General features: G+C 36.6%; 1 protein-coding gene across 4 annotated transcripts in view; it reads right to left on the reverse strand.

Moving 5' to 3' along the window:
- Positions 1-21,209, reverse strand: part of LOC129002617 (rap guanine nucleotide exchange factor 4) — a 140,053-nt gene that overhangs the window by 6,829 nt on the left and 112,015 nt on the right. For 3 of the 4 annotated variants that reach the window (XM_054430561.1, XM_054430559.1, XM_054430560.1), the window contains 13 exons: positions 18,695-18,878; positions 15,859-16,004; positions 14,173-14,317; positions 13,134-13,301; positions 12,368-12,529; positions 11,462-11,600; positions 9,511-9,605; positions 8,648-8,775; positions 6,409-6,662; positions 4,908-5,033; positions 4,478-4,656; positions 2,473-2,702; positions 981-1,100 (listed from right to left, as the gene is read on the reverse strand). In XM_054430561.1, the coding sequence (XP_054286536.1) occupies positions 981-1,100; positions 2,473-2,702; positions 4,478-4,656; positions 4,908-5,033; positions 6,409-6,662; positions 8,648-8,775; positions 9,511-9,605; positions 11,462-11,600; positions 12,368-12,529; positions 13,134-13,301; positions 14,173-14,317; positions 15,859-16,004; positions 18,695-18,878 (2,076 nt within the window). Of the gene's footprint in view, positions 1-980; positions 1,101-2,472; positions 2,703-4,477; positions 4,657-4,907; positions 5,034-6,408; positions 6,663-8,647; positions 8,776-9,510; positions 9,606-11,461; positions 11,601-12,367; positions 12,530-13,133; positions 13,302-14,172; positions 14,318-15,858; positions 16,005-18,694; positions 18,879-19,566; positions 19,717-21,209 lie in introns of those variants that run through there. The other variant, XM_054430562.1, reaches the window with a different exon arrangement.

The following is a 21,209-nucleotide window of genomic DNA, read 5'->3' on the forward strand; positions in this document are numbered from 1 at the left end:
AGAGAAAAAAAAAAACGGATAAGGATCAAGTGATATACAATCTTTAGAAATTTTGTTAACTGATAATTTAAAAAAATACAGAACGTAGAACAGCTTATTCATAAAGAGACAAACTTGTTCTTACCAAGAAAATACTCTTACTTTTTAACAGAGTTAAGATATTTGAACCTTTTATTGATGAGAACACAGAGAAGTAAGATTACAAAGGATAAGCTTATGGTACAACCGTGTACTTTTAGCTCTGGTGCTGGGGCGGAAATGTACTCGTAACGAGCCAGGAAGAGCCTGAATGGCGATGTCGACATAGTGTTGTTGTACAGCAGTTGCAGCGTACAGGGTCTTCCTACAGCGTGAGCGCTGTAGTACGTGTGGGCGATGGGGAAAGGAGAGCAGGAGGGGAGGATAAATAGAATTTGCTCTTGACACCAGCGACTTCTGGTGCTAGACCCCACTTAAGGGTACCATCGAATTTATCTTCTGTATCTTACTTCTCTGTGATGGGAATGGAGCGGAGTCTGGCTAAAGTAGATCAAGGCACGTCAGGAGTAGTCAGGGGGGAGCTGAAGTTCTCCAGCACCCCCTGAAATTCTCATAAAATTAAGCTCGTACATTTTCCTATGGTCCGTAATGAATCAAAATAATAGCTCAAATCGCCTTAAAACCCATAATTTTGCTCTAAAATTTACAATTAATTGAAGTTTGAAGCTAAAATTTACAAAATTTTCAAGGGGGAAGACTCTGTGGGTTTGGGGCTAACCTCCCCAAACCTCCACTGCTGACCCCTGAATGTCAGCACAACCCAAAATAAAATCCTGGCTACGCCCTTGATAATATTCATGCATATTAGAGTTGAAGCAGGGACTGTATCTTACAATTATAGGCATACAGTGTCAAAAACTACTTTGCAAGATAACAATCATTAGTAGCTATGAACTATTGCCTCTTGATAAAAAATTGAAAGTTCACCAACTAACACTTACCCAGATGTCTAGATCTGCAGTAGCGTAATGTTCTCATAGTCTGAGCCAACATGTGCATCTTCTCAAAGTTGACCAGGCCATCCACACTCGTCTTGTTACCTTCGTGGACAAAGGTCATATCTGCAACAACATCGAAACTGTCAGTGTCTGTGACTGCATGGCATATCTACCATTTGTCATTTAATTTTAAGGGGGAAAAATTTGTTTCTTCCTACTTTTATTGCTACAGTTTTATTTAGTTTTGGAGGAAAATAGATGATAAAATATCAATAGTAATCTGATGAGGTAGTCTTTGGGCGTTTTCACACTACACAGCACGTCAACAGCACGTCGCCAGCACAGCGCTGGCCCGTTGACGTCGGTAATGTTATCATATGAGAGCGTACACACTGGTGCTGTGACGGTGATGTGCTGGCGGCGTGACAGAACATGCTGGCGAGCTGCTGGCCCCCCGACGTTGCTGTTGCCGTGCATTTACCGTCTGTCAGTAGTCTGTCAGTGTCAGTACAATACATCACAGCCCTGGCCTGAGTACAAGGTGTGTGCTTCGTTTGCAAGATGGAAAAAGAAAGAGCTACGTTTAAGTGCGACGTCACCTTGCTCGTTGAGCTTGTAAAGTCCAAGCCCTGTCTTTAGGACAAAACTAATGAGGACAAAAAAAAATTATTAGAGAGAAGGTATGGAAAGAAATATTTCAATTTTCGGAAGATGGCTATGATGAGCTAAGCAGTAAAGAGAGGAAATAATGTTGTGCTCTTAACGTGTCGTTGCTGTCAAGTGTGTAAAGACCCAGGGTAAAGACCCCTGTTGTTGTCGTGCTGTTGCTGTTGCAGTGTTGGTGGACGTGCTGTTGATGTGCTGTCTAATGTGAAAACGCCCTTAAGCTGTTATTTCTTATTTGTACAGTTCTAGAATTTTGATTGATTGGTGTTGTAATAGGATCCAGATATCTTTCAGGTCCCAGTGTCCAGTTTGATTGCTAAGCACTTTTAGTTATACTTCTATAGTAATTATTGAATAGAATAAACACATTACTGGTACTTTGCTTTGTTTGGGCAATTGTAAATTATACTTGAGTATCGGTACTTCACTTTTTTTAAATTTAATTTTATGACAAACAGGTAGGCTACCTTAAATAAGAATCTAGGTACTTATAAGTGTATTCTAGCCTGCAAGATACAAATGTACAAGATAAACAAGAAAAATCGTTTTCTTTTAACATATCTTTTTGGTTAAATAATGCCTAAATCCATTAATGTGATTGCCCAACAGTTAAGCAGTAAATGTTACAGTTAAATAATTGACTTATAGTTTGAATTTAGTATCATTTTCAGAAGTTATATGTTCTTGGTAATCTAGCACTTTTGTGACTTTAGAAGTGTCTGATTAAGACTCAAAAACATCATATTTTATCTTAAATACATTTTCTAAACTTTACACTAAAAGCTGATATGAATTTACAGTTTTTCAGTAAAATAACATTGAGGAACACCTTTGATTAGCAACGGCATGAATGGTATCACAGGGCTCTGCAGTTTGCCAACATAAGTTCGGTAATTCCGATGGTTGCGTGACGGATCAATGAGGGACTCCAGTTCTGTGAATGTTTTACGAGACTTGGATGACAGCTTTTCCCAAGTGAGAGAGAGACGGGACACAGCCACATTGCTGAGTCCCATCACGACGGCAAACAGAGCATTTAGGTTTTGGTAGTCCTTGCAACTGAAACATCCGTGTTAACATATTGAACTCCATGGATTAAGTAATTTTATTATTCAGTAGTTTATTTAAGCATAGTTTTCCATAATTTCAAGAACAGCAATAGTTATTTGTGTAACTAGTGGTGAAAGTGGCACTTTGCTGCACACGAGAGCAATGTTTACGCACGAGCCGCAGGCGAGTGCGGAATGATCTCGAGTGCAGCAAAGGCCTTTTTCACTCGTGTTACACATTATATTTTTCCTACAGTCACTATAAAGTATATAAATAATTAGTCTTTCAAACACCATACAACACGTTTTTAGGTTCAGCTGGCAACACAAATGGTGCCCTAGAGAAAGTAGTACTCCGCTATTTTTCCTCGGCAAGAATAATGTGCTCCGCGTTTTGAGAATATAGTTCCGTATGTTTTTGTAATTTGAAGTGGTTTCCGCACCTAAAATAAATGCTTTAAAGGTATTTTCTTGTTTATTAAGATCTTAGGAATGTTTTAAAAACGTTTAAAAGAAAAGTCCAGAAAGTTCAGAAATACCGAAACTATAAACACGAAATGACAGGTTAAATCGTAGTTATAATAGTCAATCAGCTGCTCATAGTATTATTATCTTTATAAGTGTTGCCAACCTATTTCCAAGCGTACACGGATTACGTGCATAATAGAACCACGCTGTTTTGTGTTGTTTCGTTGGAATCCTGATGTACGGCAAAGTATAAACCGTACGGCAAAGTATAAATATGCAGCAATTAGCAGCTTTCTGTACTATAAACAGTACAAGGAAGCCAACTTTGTCGGGTGACTGTAGGAAAAATTATTTTAATGTTTTTGATGGACAACCACACTGTAAGAATAGGCATAAATTGGCAACTGGTTGATAGCTACAATTTTTGATTTGAGACACAAATTACATAATACTGACTCATATATTGTCAACTTTTGCTTGGGCTATAAATAACCACCATTTTACACCTCTCACGAAAAGCTCTGCAACAGTCAAGTACCACACCAGAACTGCACCATCTTAAGCACTGCAGACCTTTATGAGCTTATATATCCTTATTACCGTTACGGGATTCAAACTCTTAATCCACGGTACAATCTAGATTTCTCAACCTGGCTTCTCAAAATAGATAAATATCGCTCAAACCCAGCAAATCTGCAAATAAGCCAAATCCAAACTGGATCAGACAGGAGAAAAAACTACTCACGTACCAGTGGTGGTTCTAGGACCTTGTCAAGTGGGGGAACTACGAGGGGTGCTACACACTAACAGGGGGTGCGGGGGTCCTACCCTGGCAAATTTAGTATTTTAAAAGGCGGTTAGTATTTTAAAAGGATGGTGACTATAAAACCATTTTTAACGTCTAGAACGGTTTTTAAAAACCTCCCTTACGTTTCTATGACAAAATGTACTTTTAAATTGATTTTAAAGGGTCCAATGAATGGAATGGCTTAGCCTCTATTATCGAATGGGTTATAGCCTTTATAGACCCTTGGAACCGCTTGTTATATCAAAGGAAACTATAATAAATTGGTTGAATACAATAAACAGTGCAGTTCAAATTACAGTGTATGTCTTACTTCTAATTCTTTGACACACCAGACTCTTTGCATCCATCAACCAGTCAATATTCGGCATAATTCTCAAAACCACTTACTGCACAACTTAACCAGAGTTCAATCTCAATTAGTTTGGCTTAACTAAACACCATGATTTTATGGTGGGATTGTAAATGCTCCACCATAAAAAAAAAAAGCTAGATGGATGTATGACACTCACTAGCAAGCCAGTTTAATCATTTTCCTCAGGATGCTGACTCGTTTGCTGAGGCTCTGGGTTAGAAGAAGCTCTGTCACCACCCAGTATTGAATCTCATTGAAGCGTCTCAGGAACACGTCCAGGTTGGCTGTGATTTGGCTGAATCTCAACCGACCAAACGTCTGGTAGAGCAGCTCATACTACATCGGAATGATACAATTAATACTTCTAATGATGGATATGTTTACTATTTAGGCTACTTATCACTAGCTTAATCATACCACAGACAAAAAGGGATTACAGGAAACTTTAAGACAGGGAGTTTCTTAATTAGAGCGCTGCAACTATGCACTAAGGCAACGTTGGAAAATTCTACCAACAAATTCTGAATACAATTTAAGGGATAAGAAGAGAAAGGATGTGCAAAATGATAGATATAATACAAACAAACCTCATGTACACTCCAGAATAAGTCCCAGTCAAAGAGAGCCATGTGATAGGCCAGTTCCTTAGTGCTGAACATCTCCATGTCAAAATCCATGCCTTCTGTAGGGTTCTCTTGCTCTGGTATTAGGGTCTGAAATTATTTATGTTTGAGTTACAGTACCGGTAGGTAGTTAAAAGTTTATCAAAGTAAAAAAGTTTACATCACAAAGAGGGCTTCCTTGCACTGATTATAGCATGCCAAGTAGCTAATTGCTCTATTTAGTTACTTTTGCCACACTTTTATTTTTTTCCATACTCATATTTTTTGCCGCACTCCAGTATTCCAAACAGAGTCCTTTTAATAGGCACGTAATATGTGTGTGCTTGAAAATAAGCTGACAACACAAGATACTACGACTACAATCAGCTGGTGCAGCGTTTCCAATTTCGTTCAACGATGTATTTAACCAAACCTAAAATGTGTTGTATAGTGTGTTTGAAAGACTAATTATTTATATGCTTTATGGTAACTGTAGGAAAAATATACGTGTAAGGCGAGTGCAAAGTACCTTTGCTGCACTCGATAAACTTCCCACTCGCCTACGGCTCATGTGTAAACATTTCTCTCATGTGCAGCACACTAGTTACTCAAATAACTATTGCAGTAAGATTCCAATAATATGGATATCTAACAATTGACCATTGACCATAGAAGATAAATTATTTAAAACAAGTTAACCATCAGATTCTCAACCCTATATATAATTTAGGTCTAGGTTGTATGAATTTGTTTGAAGAACCTCCTTCTCTACTCAGAAGCGGTTTATTTTTGTGTTTTAGGCCTTATTTTAAATTGTTCTATAAGGGAAAAGTTACAATATTCATTTTTATGTTATGGTGGGCTGAATATTAGTGAGTAAAAATGTTGACCACAATGAGAACACAGTAAGCTTGAAGTATTTAGTAAGTAAGAAACAACTAGGATTGTATGTAAATAATACAAAACGGAAAAAAATATTTGTCTTTAAAAATACTAGAATCCGACTAGAGCTTAGATAATTATAGTCCTTTTTCCTTTTTAATAATACAGGTAACTTAAAGCTACATAATAAGTTGAGGCCAAATGTGCCTTATTAAACTTTGTTGTCTTTGAATCAAATATTATATATCTGACCCATTATGGGTATAATATGATATTACAGCCTTACAAAATAAATGAGAATATTGTAGACAATTTTGGGATTATTCATCCCCTGCCAAACAACAACCTGCGTTGATCTGTTTCAAACAAATGTTCATTTAATGTGTTGACATGTGTATGGGGTGGGGATGAAGTTTATCGGAAGTGAAACACCGTCTTGAATTTGATGTCAGATTTGATAAGGGGACCTGAAAGTTGTAATCCACTGACTACTTTATAAGACTAAAGATGGACATGTATTAACCTTTATATACTGTATTTCAATTTCTCAGTGTTGGTTCTGTAGCAAGAATGTTTTAGTTTTTTTTAAACAAACTCTTCTTACCAGTGCATCCAGATGGTCCTTAGGGCTAACAAATAGCCGTCCGTTGAGACTGAGCGCTGTTGGGATGGATATCTCCTGGTCTCTGAATGTGACCTTTTCTCCAGAACTCTTGAGTTCCACCAGCACAAGATCCTCCCGGGGGTGTCGCAGTCCCAGCTTATCTGCTGCTGAAGTCTTGATAACATCCGCTGAAGTGTTGATGGGGAAACGGAGAGTGCAGAAGGTGTGGTCGGCGCAGTACACACGGAATATCACTGCCAAACAAAATCATTAGGAATTAAAAGGTGAACAATGAGTACAATGGTACAATGGAGAACAATGGTTTAGGTGTTTTATGCTTTTGTCACATAAGCTACAGTGCGAATTGCAGAGTTTCAACACTAAGGGATGTAACTTTTAAATTTTACTTTTGTGGATGTAGAATGAAATGATGGAAAAATGAGTTAAGGGGGGTAAATGTTCATTAAATTATCATAAGATCTTGAATGATAATAAAATCATAATAATGAAACTGATCACCCTTGTAACAGTGATAACCATTCAGCGGGGTCTAAAAATCATGAGTGCAACTCAGGCTGAAGGCCACAGTTTATCAAGTACCTCAAATTTTAACAGGCTCTGAAGGCAAGGATGCAATGTTATGCAACAACCCACAATGTGAATGATACATATAGAGATGTGATTCACTCCCTACTGTTTCAGTAAACAGGGCCGTATTTAGAATCTATGAGGCCCCCGGCGGCTCTCACCAGAGAGGCCCCACTCTATATTCTGATTCTTCAAAGGTTGGAGCTTAAGGGTTTAGAAATACACATGGTATTGCTTCAAGTCGATCAATTGACCTTTTGTTTCCAACAATCTGATTGAAAGAGTCCTAGGAGACTAGCTAATAAAAGGGTCCATTTATTTCTTGCATTAACGCTGACATGTCATCTTCGCTGACGTGACAGTCTCTTCCGATCACGTCGGAATCATGAACGTCTCGACATGTGGCCGCGGGGAAATGGTGAAAATCTTGCGTGAGCGCTGAGACGTTGTCTCTGTCTCCTCTGATCGCGGCGGATTCATGAACGACTCATGTGGTCTCAGAGAAATGGTGAACATCTTGCGCGGCTGTGTAGACATCATCATCGTCTCCCACGGTCACGAAAGCGTGATCGTCGTCTTGCGCAATAGTGGCAAAATCATGAACATCTCTCGTGGTCGTGAAGACATCATCATCGTCTCCCGTGGTCACGAAAACGTGATCGTCGTCTTGTGCGATAGCGGCAAAATCATGAACATCTCCCGCAGCCTTGTAGACACAATCATCGTCTCCCGCGGTTTCGTAAACGGGATCGTCGTCTTGCGTGATAGCGGCAAAATCATGAACATCTCCCGCAGCCGTGTAAACGTCATTAACGTCTCCCGCGGTTCCAAAAACGTGATCGTCGTCTTGCGTGATAGCAGCAAAATCAAGTTCATTTCCCGTGGCCATGTGGACATCACCATTGTCTCCCGCGGTCACAAAAACGTGATCATCGTCTTTCGCGGTAGCGGCAAAATCATGAACATCTCCCGCGGTTTCGAAAACGTGATCGTCGTCTTGCGTGATAGCGGCAAAATCAAGTTCATTTCCCGTGGCCGTACAAACGTCATCGTATTTCACGATCGCGGCAAAATCAAGTTCATTTCCCGTGGCCGTGTAAACGCCATCATCGTCTCCCGCGGTCGGGATACAATCTTGGACTTCTTCCGCGATGACGGGCGAATAGAGACAACTCCTACGCTAACGGGGAAATAGCGAGGATCTTTTGCGGTCTCTCAAATTTCATCAACAGCTCCCGCTATCGCTGCAAAAAAGATGATTAGTGAAATAAATTCATCAAGAAAATAATATTTGAGGCCCCAAGTGAGGCCCCCTTCTAGGCCGAGGCCCCCGGCAACCGCCGTGTCCGCCGTTAGGGAAATACGGCCCTGTCAGTAAACTCATCATCCTAAAGTTTTGTTTTGATGAAAAATGAATCTAAATTGGTATTACAAGGCGCAGATGGTGAATTCACATATAGTATGTATTGTTAGTGGTAAAGAATCCAATCTTGCACGAGAATAAAAAAAAACTTGATACACAAACATTTGAAACTAATGAAAATAGTGGTTTTCATAATCCATACAGATATCATAAAATAATTAGGTACAGGATGAGAATAATGAGCTTTAGAAAATTTACAAATATCCAACTTAGCTATACTCTACACACCATCATCAGTTGGTCTAATCAGTGTTCTTGTCTTGCCATCAGTCGGACCAGAGAACAAACTGATGGGTTGACCACACGGAGGAAGCTTCCATTTCTGACCCGCAGAGGCTACCCTCTCCTCCTGATACCTGGTGGTAACAAATCCAAATGAATCACTTCCAATAGTATGAGACCTTGGCAAATTATACTCATTCTTAAATCAATCCACACCCTACATTCCAAGGATCCATGATTAAAAAGTTTAACTTAGACTTGGAGAAAAGAGTGTTTCATCACTTGCTGGATATGTGTGTTTTCTAGCTCAGAGACCCTGTTACCCCTGTTTAAAATTCCAGTTTCCAAAATATGGATAGCTATTCAATAATTGTAAGAACCTCCACATATTAAATTGTTCTACATTTATTTAAAGGAGGGATCCAAATGGTCCTTAATTTGGTGGTCCTCATTTGTTGTACAATTACTATTAAGGCAAATACATATTGTAAGCTTGATAGCTCAGTGGTTTCAAGGAGAATTGTTGCATTATTTGAAAGAGTAGCAGAGCAAAGCACCAGAGTCTTTTATGATAAATGAAATGTATTTGGCTGAATAAACTAATGTATTCTATAATGATTCAATACTGAACACAAAAGGAAAAGCATATTCATTGGAGTCTTTAGTTTAGTTTAGAGAAAAATTCCCAAATCCTCAGCTTATATCTGGGCCGATCACAAGAAGATTTGAATGCTATATTATTAAATGTGTAGACAAATAAAAGGATGCTAACCGTTTTGACAATAACAACCAATTAATAGTAGGTATGACAGGTTGAAAAGGAAACCAGATAAGAGGAATGCTATTGTAGGCTAATATTGAATAGTTACCTGTGTAGCTGTGACATTACATGGTGAATCAAACTCGCTTCTTCTTGAAGCTCTGCCCACTCCAAACAGTCGGAATCAACTTCTCCTGCCAGATCCTGAAAATATAAACATTATGTTCACTTATAAATAATTGCCATTAGCTGTATGGGCTATTAATTAAGAGCTGTGTCTAAGGAATATGTTGGCCTTTAGTCCCTAACAAGACTACAAGATCGCGCCACTCATCCTACACTCATCTCCATTCATACTTGGCTTAAAATACCTACTTTGTATGATCGCCCTTTCATTGAAAAGTATAAAGTATTTTGAGTTTTATTTATAGCTGTAAGTTAAATTGTCTCACACTTGGTTTGTACTGTGTGCTGGTTTGGTTTGTGGCTGTCAAAAGGACCACAGCTACACAGTTTTCTAAGGAGGGGGGGGGGGGGGGGGGGGCAAGTCCTAAATTTGCCGCCCTTTCACCATGCATCTGTGGATTTTTTTCTAAGTGCCAATGACATTTTTCTGCCAGTCTTAAAACGAGGCAAACAAACTATTTTTTAAGAAAATGGCCCAAAGGTTAGTGAACATTTTATATTACGTTATTAAAATTAAATAATTTTAAAAATTGGTATATTATTATGTAATTCTTAAACCTCTATGTACATTTTGTATAGGAACAAATAAAACAAATTCTTTAATATTTGGTTAATAAATTACCGTGAACATAGAGTCATAGATTAAGCATACTTCCTTAGGGAGTATGCTTTATCTATTATACAGTCCTTAATACATAAAGTTCCTCAATAAGTTTGAAAAATTAATTATACTTGATTTTTATTAGCAAACGTCTTGATTATGTCAGAAAATGGAACTTTTGTCACTCTTACACATTTAATTGAGATGAGTCTTTGATTGTCTTGTCTACTAGCAGTAGGCCTACACTATCGCCAAATATAGGCGAGCAAAGGTGAGCTACCCGGTCTGCTCTTGTAAGGTCGGGGTAGTTTGCCTCGCCATGATTTATGATTGCCTGTGCTCAATATTTGGTCGGTTTTAGGGAGGAGTCAAAGGAGACGAGCAAAGTCGAGTGCCAGGAGTTAAAATATGTCAAACAACCAACAAGCAAATTTGCGTGTACTGGGTGAGCTCGTGGTTCATGTTCGGCAGCATTTGTCGTTGCAACTCGAGTCAAAAATTTGGGGAAACATTCGCCCAAACATTCGGCAATAGTGTACTGCTAGCATTGATCAGTGGCGGATCCAGCCAGAAGTCACAGGGGGAAAAGAATTGCTTGCGACCGCGGCAGAATTGTGAACAACTCCCGCTATAACGGGGCCATCGCTGTTGCCACCCGCAATTGCAGCTGAATCGAGATTCGTAAACTTCTCCTGTTATCGCTGGGACATGATTAATGTCACCCCCAATAGCGGCAAACTCGTCAACGTCTTTCGCCATCACGGGGACATTGTTACCATAAACCGGAAATAACGTTAACATCTCCCGCTATCACGGTGACATTGTTATTGTACTCGCGAGAGTAACAAATCATTCATTTATAAAACAATTTGCGGCCCTAGCCTGTGGCCAAGTGGTAAGACCGCCTATATTGCCGCGAACACCAAAACAAGAAAAAAGTATATTATCAGGTTTTTGTCAAAGAAGATCTCCAAGTACAGAAACTGTTCTCATCTCACATATTACCTATTTTTTCCTACTACCACAGCTTTGCCTTCAGCTTAAGGTGAGCAATGGACTTCCTAGTCTGGCATCACCATTATGATTGATTTGTAAAGCCCTGTGCTCTAACAAACAGACAAGCCCACGATTTAATTTTCTTAGATGCTCTTATTTGCTTCTACACACCACACGACGTAACCTGTCGTTTCATAAAAGTAGAGCATCAATCTATACAGTAACCTTCAACACTGACAGTTATATTGTATTAGTAATCAACAGATCAGTTTGTTACCTCAATAAAGCTGAGAGAGGCAGGGTCTTCAAACACAGTGTGTCTGATAGTGAGGACCCATCTGTAGACAAACTGTACGACCCTCTTCTTGCACACCAAGGGGAACTCCCTGTCCTGTCCAGGGGACTCCATGTGATAGGTGTGACAGTTCAGGAAACATACGAGGGCACACAAGTATTCATAGTACCGGTAGGCTGTGTATTCAAATATGTTTGTGGCAATAATGGGCTTGACTTTGTAACTGGCTAAGTTGTTATAGGGCTCAATTAAATACCTATTAGAAGAAAGCTGGTTCCATACTGAAAAAGTCAGTAGCTTTTGAATGGTTCCAAACTGGACCCAGCTAAAAGCCTATTGCTATTGCCTATTGGACTATTGCTTGATGCTATCCTTGGTTTTTAATAAAAAAGTAGATTATCCAATCCATTCTACAACCCTATCCATATTTAGCTTTAAATAAGTAAGTATGTACACAAGTACAATTGCTGTATTAGTGAATTGATTTAGTAATCATTAACATGCACCGTTATATCACCTTTTGTGGTTTTACACTTCTTAAAACTAGTACCTAATTTAGATCTGACAAAAGAAGATAAGTTAAATATTTATTCATTTCACAAAATGTAGTCTTGAAAATATAATTTTAGTACCTATTCAACACAACAAGGATTTTACAGATAAACTGCACATAAAAAAAAATTGCATATTCATTAGTTTTTCATGTTAAGAACTAATATTTACAGTTTTAAAATCAACCTCGATCAGCACCATCAACCTTTCAATAATATTGTCAATTTTTACTGATTTAAAATGGCAAAAATATCATGTTTCACGTTATAAGTTTTTATAAATTTTTATAGTGAAAACTGTATTTTATTTTGTAAATATCTAAGTAGTAAAGGATATTGTCTAGCCAGTTCCACTACCAGTTGTCTGGTAGGCATGAACACAATGTGAGTCAGTAGAAAGTCGTCCAGAGCTGGGTCTTGTGACGCTGTCGCACTGCTGACTCTAGTCTCTAGTAGGTAATCCAACATTTTACCAGGAGTTCCAGCCATCACCATATACCTGAAGGAAAAAGAAGTTGTAAAACATAACACATCAAAATACCTGTTCTGAAATGTGTACAGAAAATATGTTTTGCACTTAAAAATCTGCTTCAGGAATTGGGAATGAGCTCAAATAATAGTAATTTAATTTTTTATGAATACAACAAATAGTTATAAAAATAACACTATAACATTGATATTTTTATAGCTAACTATTTTTTTAAGAGGAAAGTGTCAGCAAAGATTGCATGGTGAAAAACTTAAACCTCCCCGCATATGCTCATGATTTTTTGGCAATCGTGGGGGGAGACCCTGATGATGTTCTTGATACTGCGAAAGATGGTTTTACTAGACACTCACGATTCTTCCGTGACCACGGTACTTTGGATCAACTGCAGGAGACATTTACCATTGACTATTGGATCATTTACTTATAATGGATTAGATTAAGTGATCTAAATACGTATTAGCAACAAAAAAATTCTTATTTATTTTTTTCAAAACAGCCCTGGGCTTTTGTTAAAGAGGGCTTAGAGATTTGCATTATTCCTTATTTTGAGAGACCAACTTGACAGCCTAAGCCCTGACAAAGTTTTAACTATAATTCAGAGCATTTGACTTACTTGAACGTTGAATGAGAACTTTGTATGCGCTCAAGTATCAGGACATCTTTTCCATGCTCCTTAAGTCTGACTGTGTTGGCTTCCACGTCCCTCATGATCCGGTTGAAGCTCTCCTTGTCGACACGGAGGAAGTGACAGTTGTCCTCATGGAGAACTATACTTGCTGCCCTGAACAGTGAGAATAATTTTCATTTAATGTGTGCAATGTTGTGGAATAGGAGTGAAATCAGTGATTTTTCCTCCCAACTGCAGTTTTTTTTTGCTATGAATTCATATAGGCCAAAATTAACAAAAAACTTATGAAATATTTGAAATAATAACTAAATAACACATTCAATAATTTTATTTTTATTTTCTGCTTGGTAGATGAAATCAACTTACCGAAATGTTTGTCTTAAACAATGTATCATGGATATCTCATTAGGGTAAAATTAATAAATGATAAGTCAATTTTTATTGATATGAATCCTCGATCGATTGCAATCAAGAAACCATAATACAGTAGAACCTCTTTAATCCGAACCCCCATAATCTGAACGTCCACTAATCCAAACGCCTCATTGAACTGTACTCTATACACAGTACAGTAGTTATTTATTGTATAGGTACGCACTGTAATTGTTTCTATTGTAATTTACAATACTGTTTATTTACTATGTTTACTATTGTATTAAAATAAACATTGTATTATACTTTATAAAGGATTTTTTCACTCTTCCTGTAAAAATTAAGAGCCATTTTAGCCACATTTTAGCTATTCTTATGTAAAAACAACAATACGTTCTGTAATCCGAACTACCCCCGGTCCCAATTAGTTCGGATTACAGAGGTTATACTGTAGTCACATGTCTATTAGTACTTTTCAAACATGTTGGATGAATAGCAGTGAAATCCAACCAACTGTAGGATTCAGACGTATCACACATTGAATGTAAGTTTTGGATTAAACTTATATAAAAAAGATATGAAAGTAGTGTTTATAGGTAGAGACATTCCAAAATATACAACAAAAGTTTTTAAAACACAGTAATGTTCTAACCTTGGAACATTGTTGATGAGTGCCAACTTGCCAAAGTCCTCCCCTTCGTGCAGTGTTGTGACAGTGCCCTTTCCATGAATCACCACATCCACAGAACCCCTGAGTATGATGTACCATGACTTGCCCTCATCTCCTTGCTGAAACACTAAACAAACACCGTGGTAAAACATGTGACCATACCTATCACGAGGAAAAATGAGGTGGGATAGGATGAGTAAATCTACTGCTTAGTTAAATGAGCTGCACACAGAGTGCGCTACTCCATAAAAAATCCATTTTTCCCTTTTAGCGAATTTCCCATATAGGGAATAAGCTATTACCGTAGTACTCATGGTAAGACCTGGACGCGGGACCGATTTTTTTTTCATTTTGAGGTCCCTAGAGGCCAAAAACATCATCCGTTCAAATTCATATATATATATATATTTATATATTTATATATTTATATATTTATATATATATGTGTGTCCGTTAGCACGATAACTCGAGCAAAAATGATCCGATTTTGATGAAATTTGGTACAAACGTGTAAACCTACGTTTATTCGAACGAGTTCGCGATCCAGCATGATCGGACCATGGGAACGGGGGTTTACGGGGGGTTTTATGGGGTAAAAATAGGTTTTTCCCATTTTTGACCCAAAAAACATAAAATTTAGCAATTTCTTTCCAAACCATTTTGTAGAGCTTAAAAAAACAAATAATTTAGTATATTGAAGCGTTATTATGCGCCTAATGGTTACGGAGAAAATTCCAAAAAATTGTAAATTTAAAATTCCCATGTTATTCTTATGGAGAATAAGTAAATTGTTGTAGTTTGCTTGTTTATGAACATATTTTGATCAAATTTGGAAAATGTTTTTATTTCTTACTAACTATTAACGTTTTACAAAAAAAAAAATAGTTTTACTCTCCCTGATGCAGCAAACCTAAGTACTAGTTAAACTAATTCTATTTAAATAGAGTATAAATGTTATATTTTTAAGTAGACATTTCAGTGTAAATCCAATCAGTCAAATGGAAACTCGCTTAGTCTGCAGGTTTGCTGTGGCGGGGGTATTTTTATACATTTGTGCCATAAAAGATGCTATATACTTTAAGCCGCGCTGAAACGAGGCCAGTTGGCGGGAAGGTTACTTAATTACCTCAGGTAACTTGAAATACATGTAACCTGCCTGCTCTACTGGCCTCGTATACACAAGTCTTTCGAGTAAGTTGTCCTTACATTTTGGCTGGTTAAGCCACTGTATAAGACGGGAATCTGTAATTAGCGACATCACACTTGTCAAGGGCTTTTTTTATTTTCATTATAACCTGGCTACAACTTTAACATGGACAGCCCTGCAGATTGCATTTGATGCGCCATGGGCCGGACGGATGATTGCGTCCCTCTCCACCCACCTTGTGGGGGAGTTTTTCTCTTCCCTGCACCCCCAACAAACCTAAACCCTCTTTGCATGCCTGGGCCCAGGCCCACCGGTCCCATTTATTGAAGGGGCTCTGAACAAGGATACTGGATCCCTACAACTCTTCAAAGTCAAAGATATATAACCAACAAACAGTAGAAAACAACACCTAGAGTTATTTATCAAACCTTTGTAATTTACTATTTTTACCCTAAACTTATCATTTAAATTCAGCCACAAAATTTACATCCCTCACAGATAAGCTCCCTAATACAACTCACAGACAGTTCCGGCCTTAGAATGAGCCTCGAAGACTATGACAGCAGCTAGCTCCCTCTTCATGGAGTTACTGAGGTGAGTCAGAGGTTTCAGTTGCAACAACTCCTCATAAATAGTTTCCAACTCCTCAGCCGTTCTATCATGGCACCTGCAAAACCAACAATCGTGTACATAGTCAATATACATTTAATATGCTAGAGGTCTTATTGTGGAACTACCGGTACTCTTAAATATTTAAATTATTTTGGCGTTGTTGTATAGTTGGATTATAATACTAGAGCTGGACAAAACTATAACTTCTTTTGATAATAAATTTTCTACTGGCTGGGATGAAATACCAATGCCAATAATTAAACAGGCTCGTCAATATATATTATTACCATTACTACATGTTATAAACTCCTCTTTCATCTCTGGAATTTTCCCCGAAAAACTAAAAAAATCTAAAATTAAACCTTGCTATAAGAATGGTAGCCCAGAAGAAATGTGTAATTACAGACCTATCTCATTGTTATGCTCATTTTCGAAAATTTTTGAGCGAGTTGTGCATATACAACTTTCAAAATACTTAGAGGAAAATAATTTATTAGATAAGGAACAATATGGTTTTAGAGAAGGAAGGTCTGTGATTGACGCAGGAGTTGAATTCTGCGAATCTATAATTAATTCAATTGATTCAAAGGAAAAAGTAGTTGGAATATTCTTGGACTTAACAAAAGCCTTTGATAGCGTCTCACATGATTTACTTCTTGAAAAACTTAAATATAACGGTGTAAAAGGGAGAGCTTTGGCGTTGGTTTGAATCTTATCTTACAGGCAGGCAGCAGTATGTCACAATTGATCACATAAATAGCCATAACCAATTAATTACTTACACTTCTTCAGCAAAAATTGTTAAGTATGGTGTCCCTCAAGGATCAATTTTGGGGCCCCTATTATTCTCAATTTACTTGACTGACTTCCCCTCATTGATAGAATCTCCCAATCGTGTTTGTTTATTTGCTGATGACATCAATATAAAAATATCCGGAAATTCAAATTCTAATGTTGAAGTCTCTTCTTTTGTTGAGCTTACCAAATGTAACCAATATTTAAATGAAATTAATTTATTATTGAATCCAATAAAAACTAATTATATAAATTTTTCTTCAACGAGCAAAAATACACCTGATTTTAATATTTTTATGGATACAACTTTACTAAATGAAGTTAAAACAATAAAATTTCTTGGATTGCATATAGATGATAAATTCAACTGGGACAGTCATGTTGAAAATGTTTGTAATAAAGTCAACTCAGGCATACATGCATTAAGACAGATGTCAAAATTTAGTAGTTTAAAAACCTTAAAAATAGTATATCATTCCCTGATTGAATCACACATTTCTTTTGGGTTGTGTCTTTATGGTGGCACATCAAATTTTAACCTAAACAGCATTCTGGAACTTCAGAAAAAAGCAATTCGCATCATGCTAAAACTAAAATCAAAAGAATCCGCAAAAGAGCACTTTAAAGAAATAGGAATTATGACGGTTTTTAGCTTATACATTTATCAAATAGCCCTTTATATTAAATCAAACCATGAAAGATTGCCAAAATTGAACTCTTTTCATATGTATTCAACCAGAAAAGGTAATGAATTGGCATTCAACAGACACAATTTATCGGTTTACGAAAAAAACCCATCTTAGTGGTGTTAAATATTTCAATAGCTTGCCTGACAATTTAAAAAATATAACTAATTTTAATTCATTTAAAAAATGTTTGAAATTATTTCTCACCAACAGACCCTTGTATAAATTAGAAGATTTTTTCCAACTTCCTGAAATTAGATTTTTTTGATAGTAACAATATTCTCTGTAAGTAGTCTTAAGTTTAATATTGTGTTTTTATAACTGACTCCATTCTGTACAAAATGTGCAATATGAATAAAGTTATTTTGATTGATTGATTGATTGATTGATAGTTAAATGTGAATCAAGCACTGGTGATAACCAAAAAGAGTGCCTCAGTGGTAGCATCTTGAACTGATTAGCAAAGCAATACGAATACATTCAGGGACAGGTTCAAGACCAGCCACCAAACTCACTCTACAACTGGTTTGTATATGTGACTTAATACCCAAATGCCTTTAGTAGGGAGCGAGCTGGCCTAGTGGTAGAGCCTGAGACTTCCGTCCCTTCAGGTCTCGGGTTCAAATCCTGCCAAATCACCAATGGATTTTATCTAAGTGATAATGCCCTAATCTCTGAGGTCTGCCCTGAAGTAATGTTAAGAACGATCCTGGGTTAGAGCCTAGCATGTTAGGAATAAAAAGTAATAAAAAAAACTGCCTTTGGATCACCGATCAGAATGGTGACGGGCAGTTGAGTCAATGAAAATCGTTTTATCCGGAGAAAAATGTACAGTATTTACTTAATGCTGTTTTTAATTTCATAAGACCAGCACTAAATTTATTTATGTTCTATACAACTCTGAGATTTGTATTGTATGTTTTGTCTACACAATCCCATAAAGTCACTAGCCACCTTCCATTATTTGATAGTGAAGAAAGATTGTTTTTACTCAATGCACATCATAGTATGTAATATCCGGCAAAATATTATAATAGAAGGAGATTTTGATCCAACCATGGAATTTGTTACATTATGCAAATTCTATACAGTATTTTCTAACTACTAAGTTAACTAAAATGGCCATTGCTATACACAATGTAAAACTGCCTGCAACAATCATAGAGATATTATAATAATTTTTCCAAATTATAAAGATATATTATTCCTACTAGGACAAAAGAAAAATATGGCTGAACCAGTTTTTAAGACATTTGCTACATACGATTTCCGCAGTATCATTCGCAGGGTGGCGTCTGGAGCTCTTCTTGTCAGTTCTTGTATTGCCTCGTCCAAATGCTCCTCCGCCTCTGCGATATCCTGCGCCGAGGGAATACTCGTGGAGCCCTCGCGGTCCTGCCAGAACTGATATAGGAGGCACTTGTCTTTGAACCCATGCTCGGCAGTGGCTGTGGGAGAGGGAGTTCAAAATTATTGACAGTTTGCAAAGTAAATTCTGACCCTGCTGATTTACTGGAAATATGTCACAATCACTGGAAATATTATGCTCTAAGAAAAGAAAGAAGTATGTAGAAATGAGATTTTTAGAGAACTGTACTAATTTTGATAGACTTTTTTAACAATCAGTGATTAAATCATAGCAAATAAGATACACGCCAGATCTCATTTATCTCCTTAATAAATGAACAGTGTAAAAAATCGGTAAGTAAAAAGAGCCAAATTTCAATTCAATAAGATTAAACTACGTATTGTAGTGTGTAAGAGACAAATAAACTGAATAATATCACTACATGATGCCAACAAACATTAGTGACTCTTGCAAGATGAATGTGCAATTTGAATTAAATGAAAACACTTAAAGCACACTGAATAGAGGGTACCTAAGATCAGAAAATTCATCAGCAAAGGTCATTCTACACAATCAGTGAACAAACTCTGAGCACAGGTTAAGTTTAGTTTGTTAAATAAATGTAACAAAATTATTGTCTACACTTATGAATAACATATACCTATATAAATAATTTTGACAAGCATTAGTTTAAAAAAATTGCTTTAAGAGTAAAATAAAACAACTACTATTAGCGCAAACTATGTACTATGTATGTACTATGTAGCAGATAAAAATTAATCACTGACCGTCACAATAAACATGATTGTACACAAGATATTTGTTCCCTAGCCTCCTTCTACTGGAGATATCCACATCCAGACATCTTCCCAGCCACCCTAGGATCCTATCTAGCAACTTCATCCGGAATAGCATGATTGTAAGACTAAAAAATTCCCCATCTAGAGAGGAAAATCTTGAGCGTCTAAGTCTAACCCGGTCAGGTGTGCACATTGCTCTTATCTTGAAACTATTCCCAGTCTGATAATGAATGACATACTGGTACTTATCAAGTGATATAAAGTAGGTGAGTGCTTAGTGCATGAGTGATGTTGTAATATGTGTTTGGTAGACACATCATTTTTATTTTTGAGATTAGGTTACAAATGTGTGTGTGTGTGTTTTAATATTGTATATAATTTTATATACATTATTTTAAAGTGGTTAGCTGTAGCTTTGTTATGAATTAGCCTTACCCATCCACTTAATAACTAAACAAACCTTTTAGAATGCAAGTTTGTACTATAAAGGTACAGTTTTGTATTATTATTTTTAATACTGTGATGGATCATGGGACTTAAAATATTTTTATAAATATTTTAACACTATAGTAATATTGAAATATAATAGTCTATACTTTTCAATAAATTGTCTGTATGATAAAAAACATTTTATAAATTAGAATCTTAAGAGAATCCTAAAAAGTACTAGAGGTATGGGAAAATTATTATAAGTGAAGATAAGATTTCAAGGAATGTAATATCTAAGATTTACATAATGCCAAACAATGGATCCAGAGGAAACAAATAGTAGATCATTACAATGAATTGCTTGTCAAACCAGACCATATTTACTTGTAGGAGGAGATAATGGAGGAAACTGCTTATCACCATGATAAGCTAACTGTTCTTCACACACATGACTCCTACTCATGTAAATTAAACAATCTGTAGGAATGCTCTGGACTGAGGAGTTACTAGAGTCCGCTAGATGTTTTCATTTTATTGCAATTTGTAAATCTTTGTAAGGCAACGTTCATGTTATACAGACAGTATAGTAATTCATCAAACGATGGGATACAGAACCACACAATGATAAAATATATAAATTACTCAATTAAATAACTAACTCAGGGTGAACAACTTTGCAAACAGCCATTCCAAGATAATCCAAGATCAGGTTGATTTAACTCTGTAAAGATTAGCTGTTAATGATCTCCAGATAAATCTAGAGCCAAAAGATGAGGACATTTTAGAGAGATTATCATTTTGGAGTGGTTTTACTCATTGGGCTGATCCTTAAAAATGAATCATCTTGTGCGTGTTTTTTTAAAAAAACCATACAAAACCCAAGAGTCTTTTGTTCATGCGCTTTTTGTTTGATTGGTTTTAGTTAAAGATAATAATCTATTTAGTATTATCATTTTGTTAAAGGTTGCTTAAAATAAAAAGTTGGTGTATTCAACATAAATAATAATGATAAGTGCATTCTGTGGTGGGTGCGTGGGTGGCTCAATATTCAACTTTAAGTTCATTTTTGATTCTGAAACAGACCCAATCTGAGAATGGAATTATCTAAGTTATGTCCATAGTCAAATGATTTAGATATATAAAAAATTAAGAAATAATCCCCAATGAGACTAATATGCCATGCTTCAATAAGTAAAATATCC

Source organism: Macrosteles quadrilineatus, unplaced genomic scaffold, assembly GCF_028750875.1.
Source record: "Macrosteles quadrilineatus isolate MER2022 unplaced genomic scaffold, UCM_ALF_1.0 Scaffold_9__3_contigs__length_116548681, whole genome shotgun sequence".
Classification (NCBI taxonomy): domain Eukaryota; kingdom Metazoa; phylum Arthropoda; class Insecta; order Hemiptera; family Cicadellidae; genus Macrosteles; species Macrosteles quadrilineatus.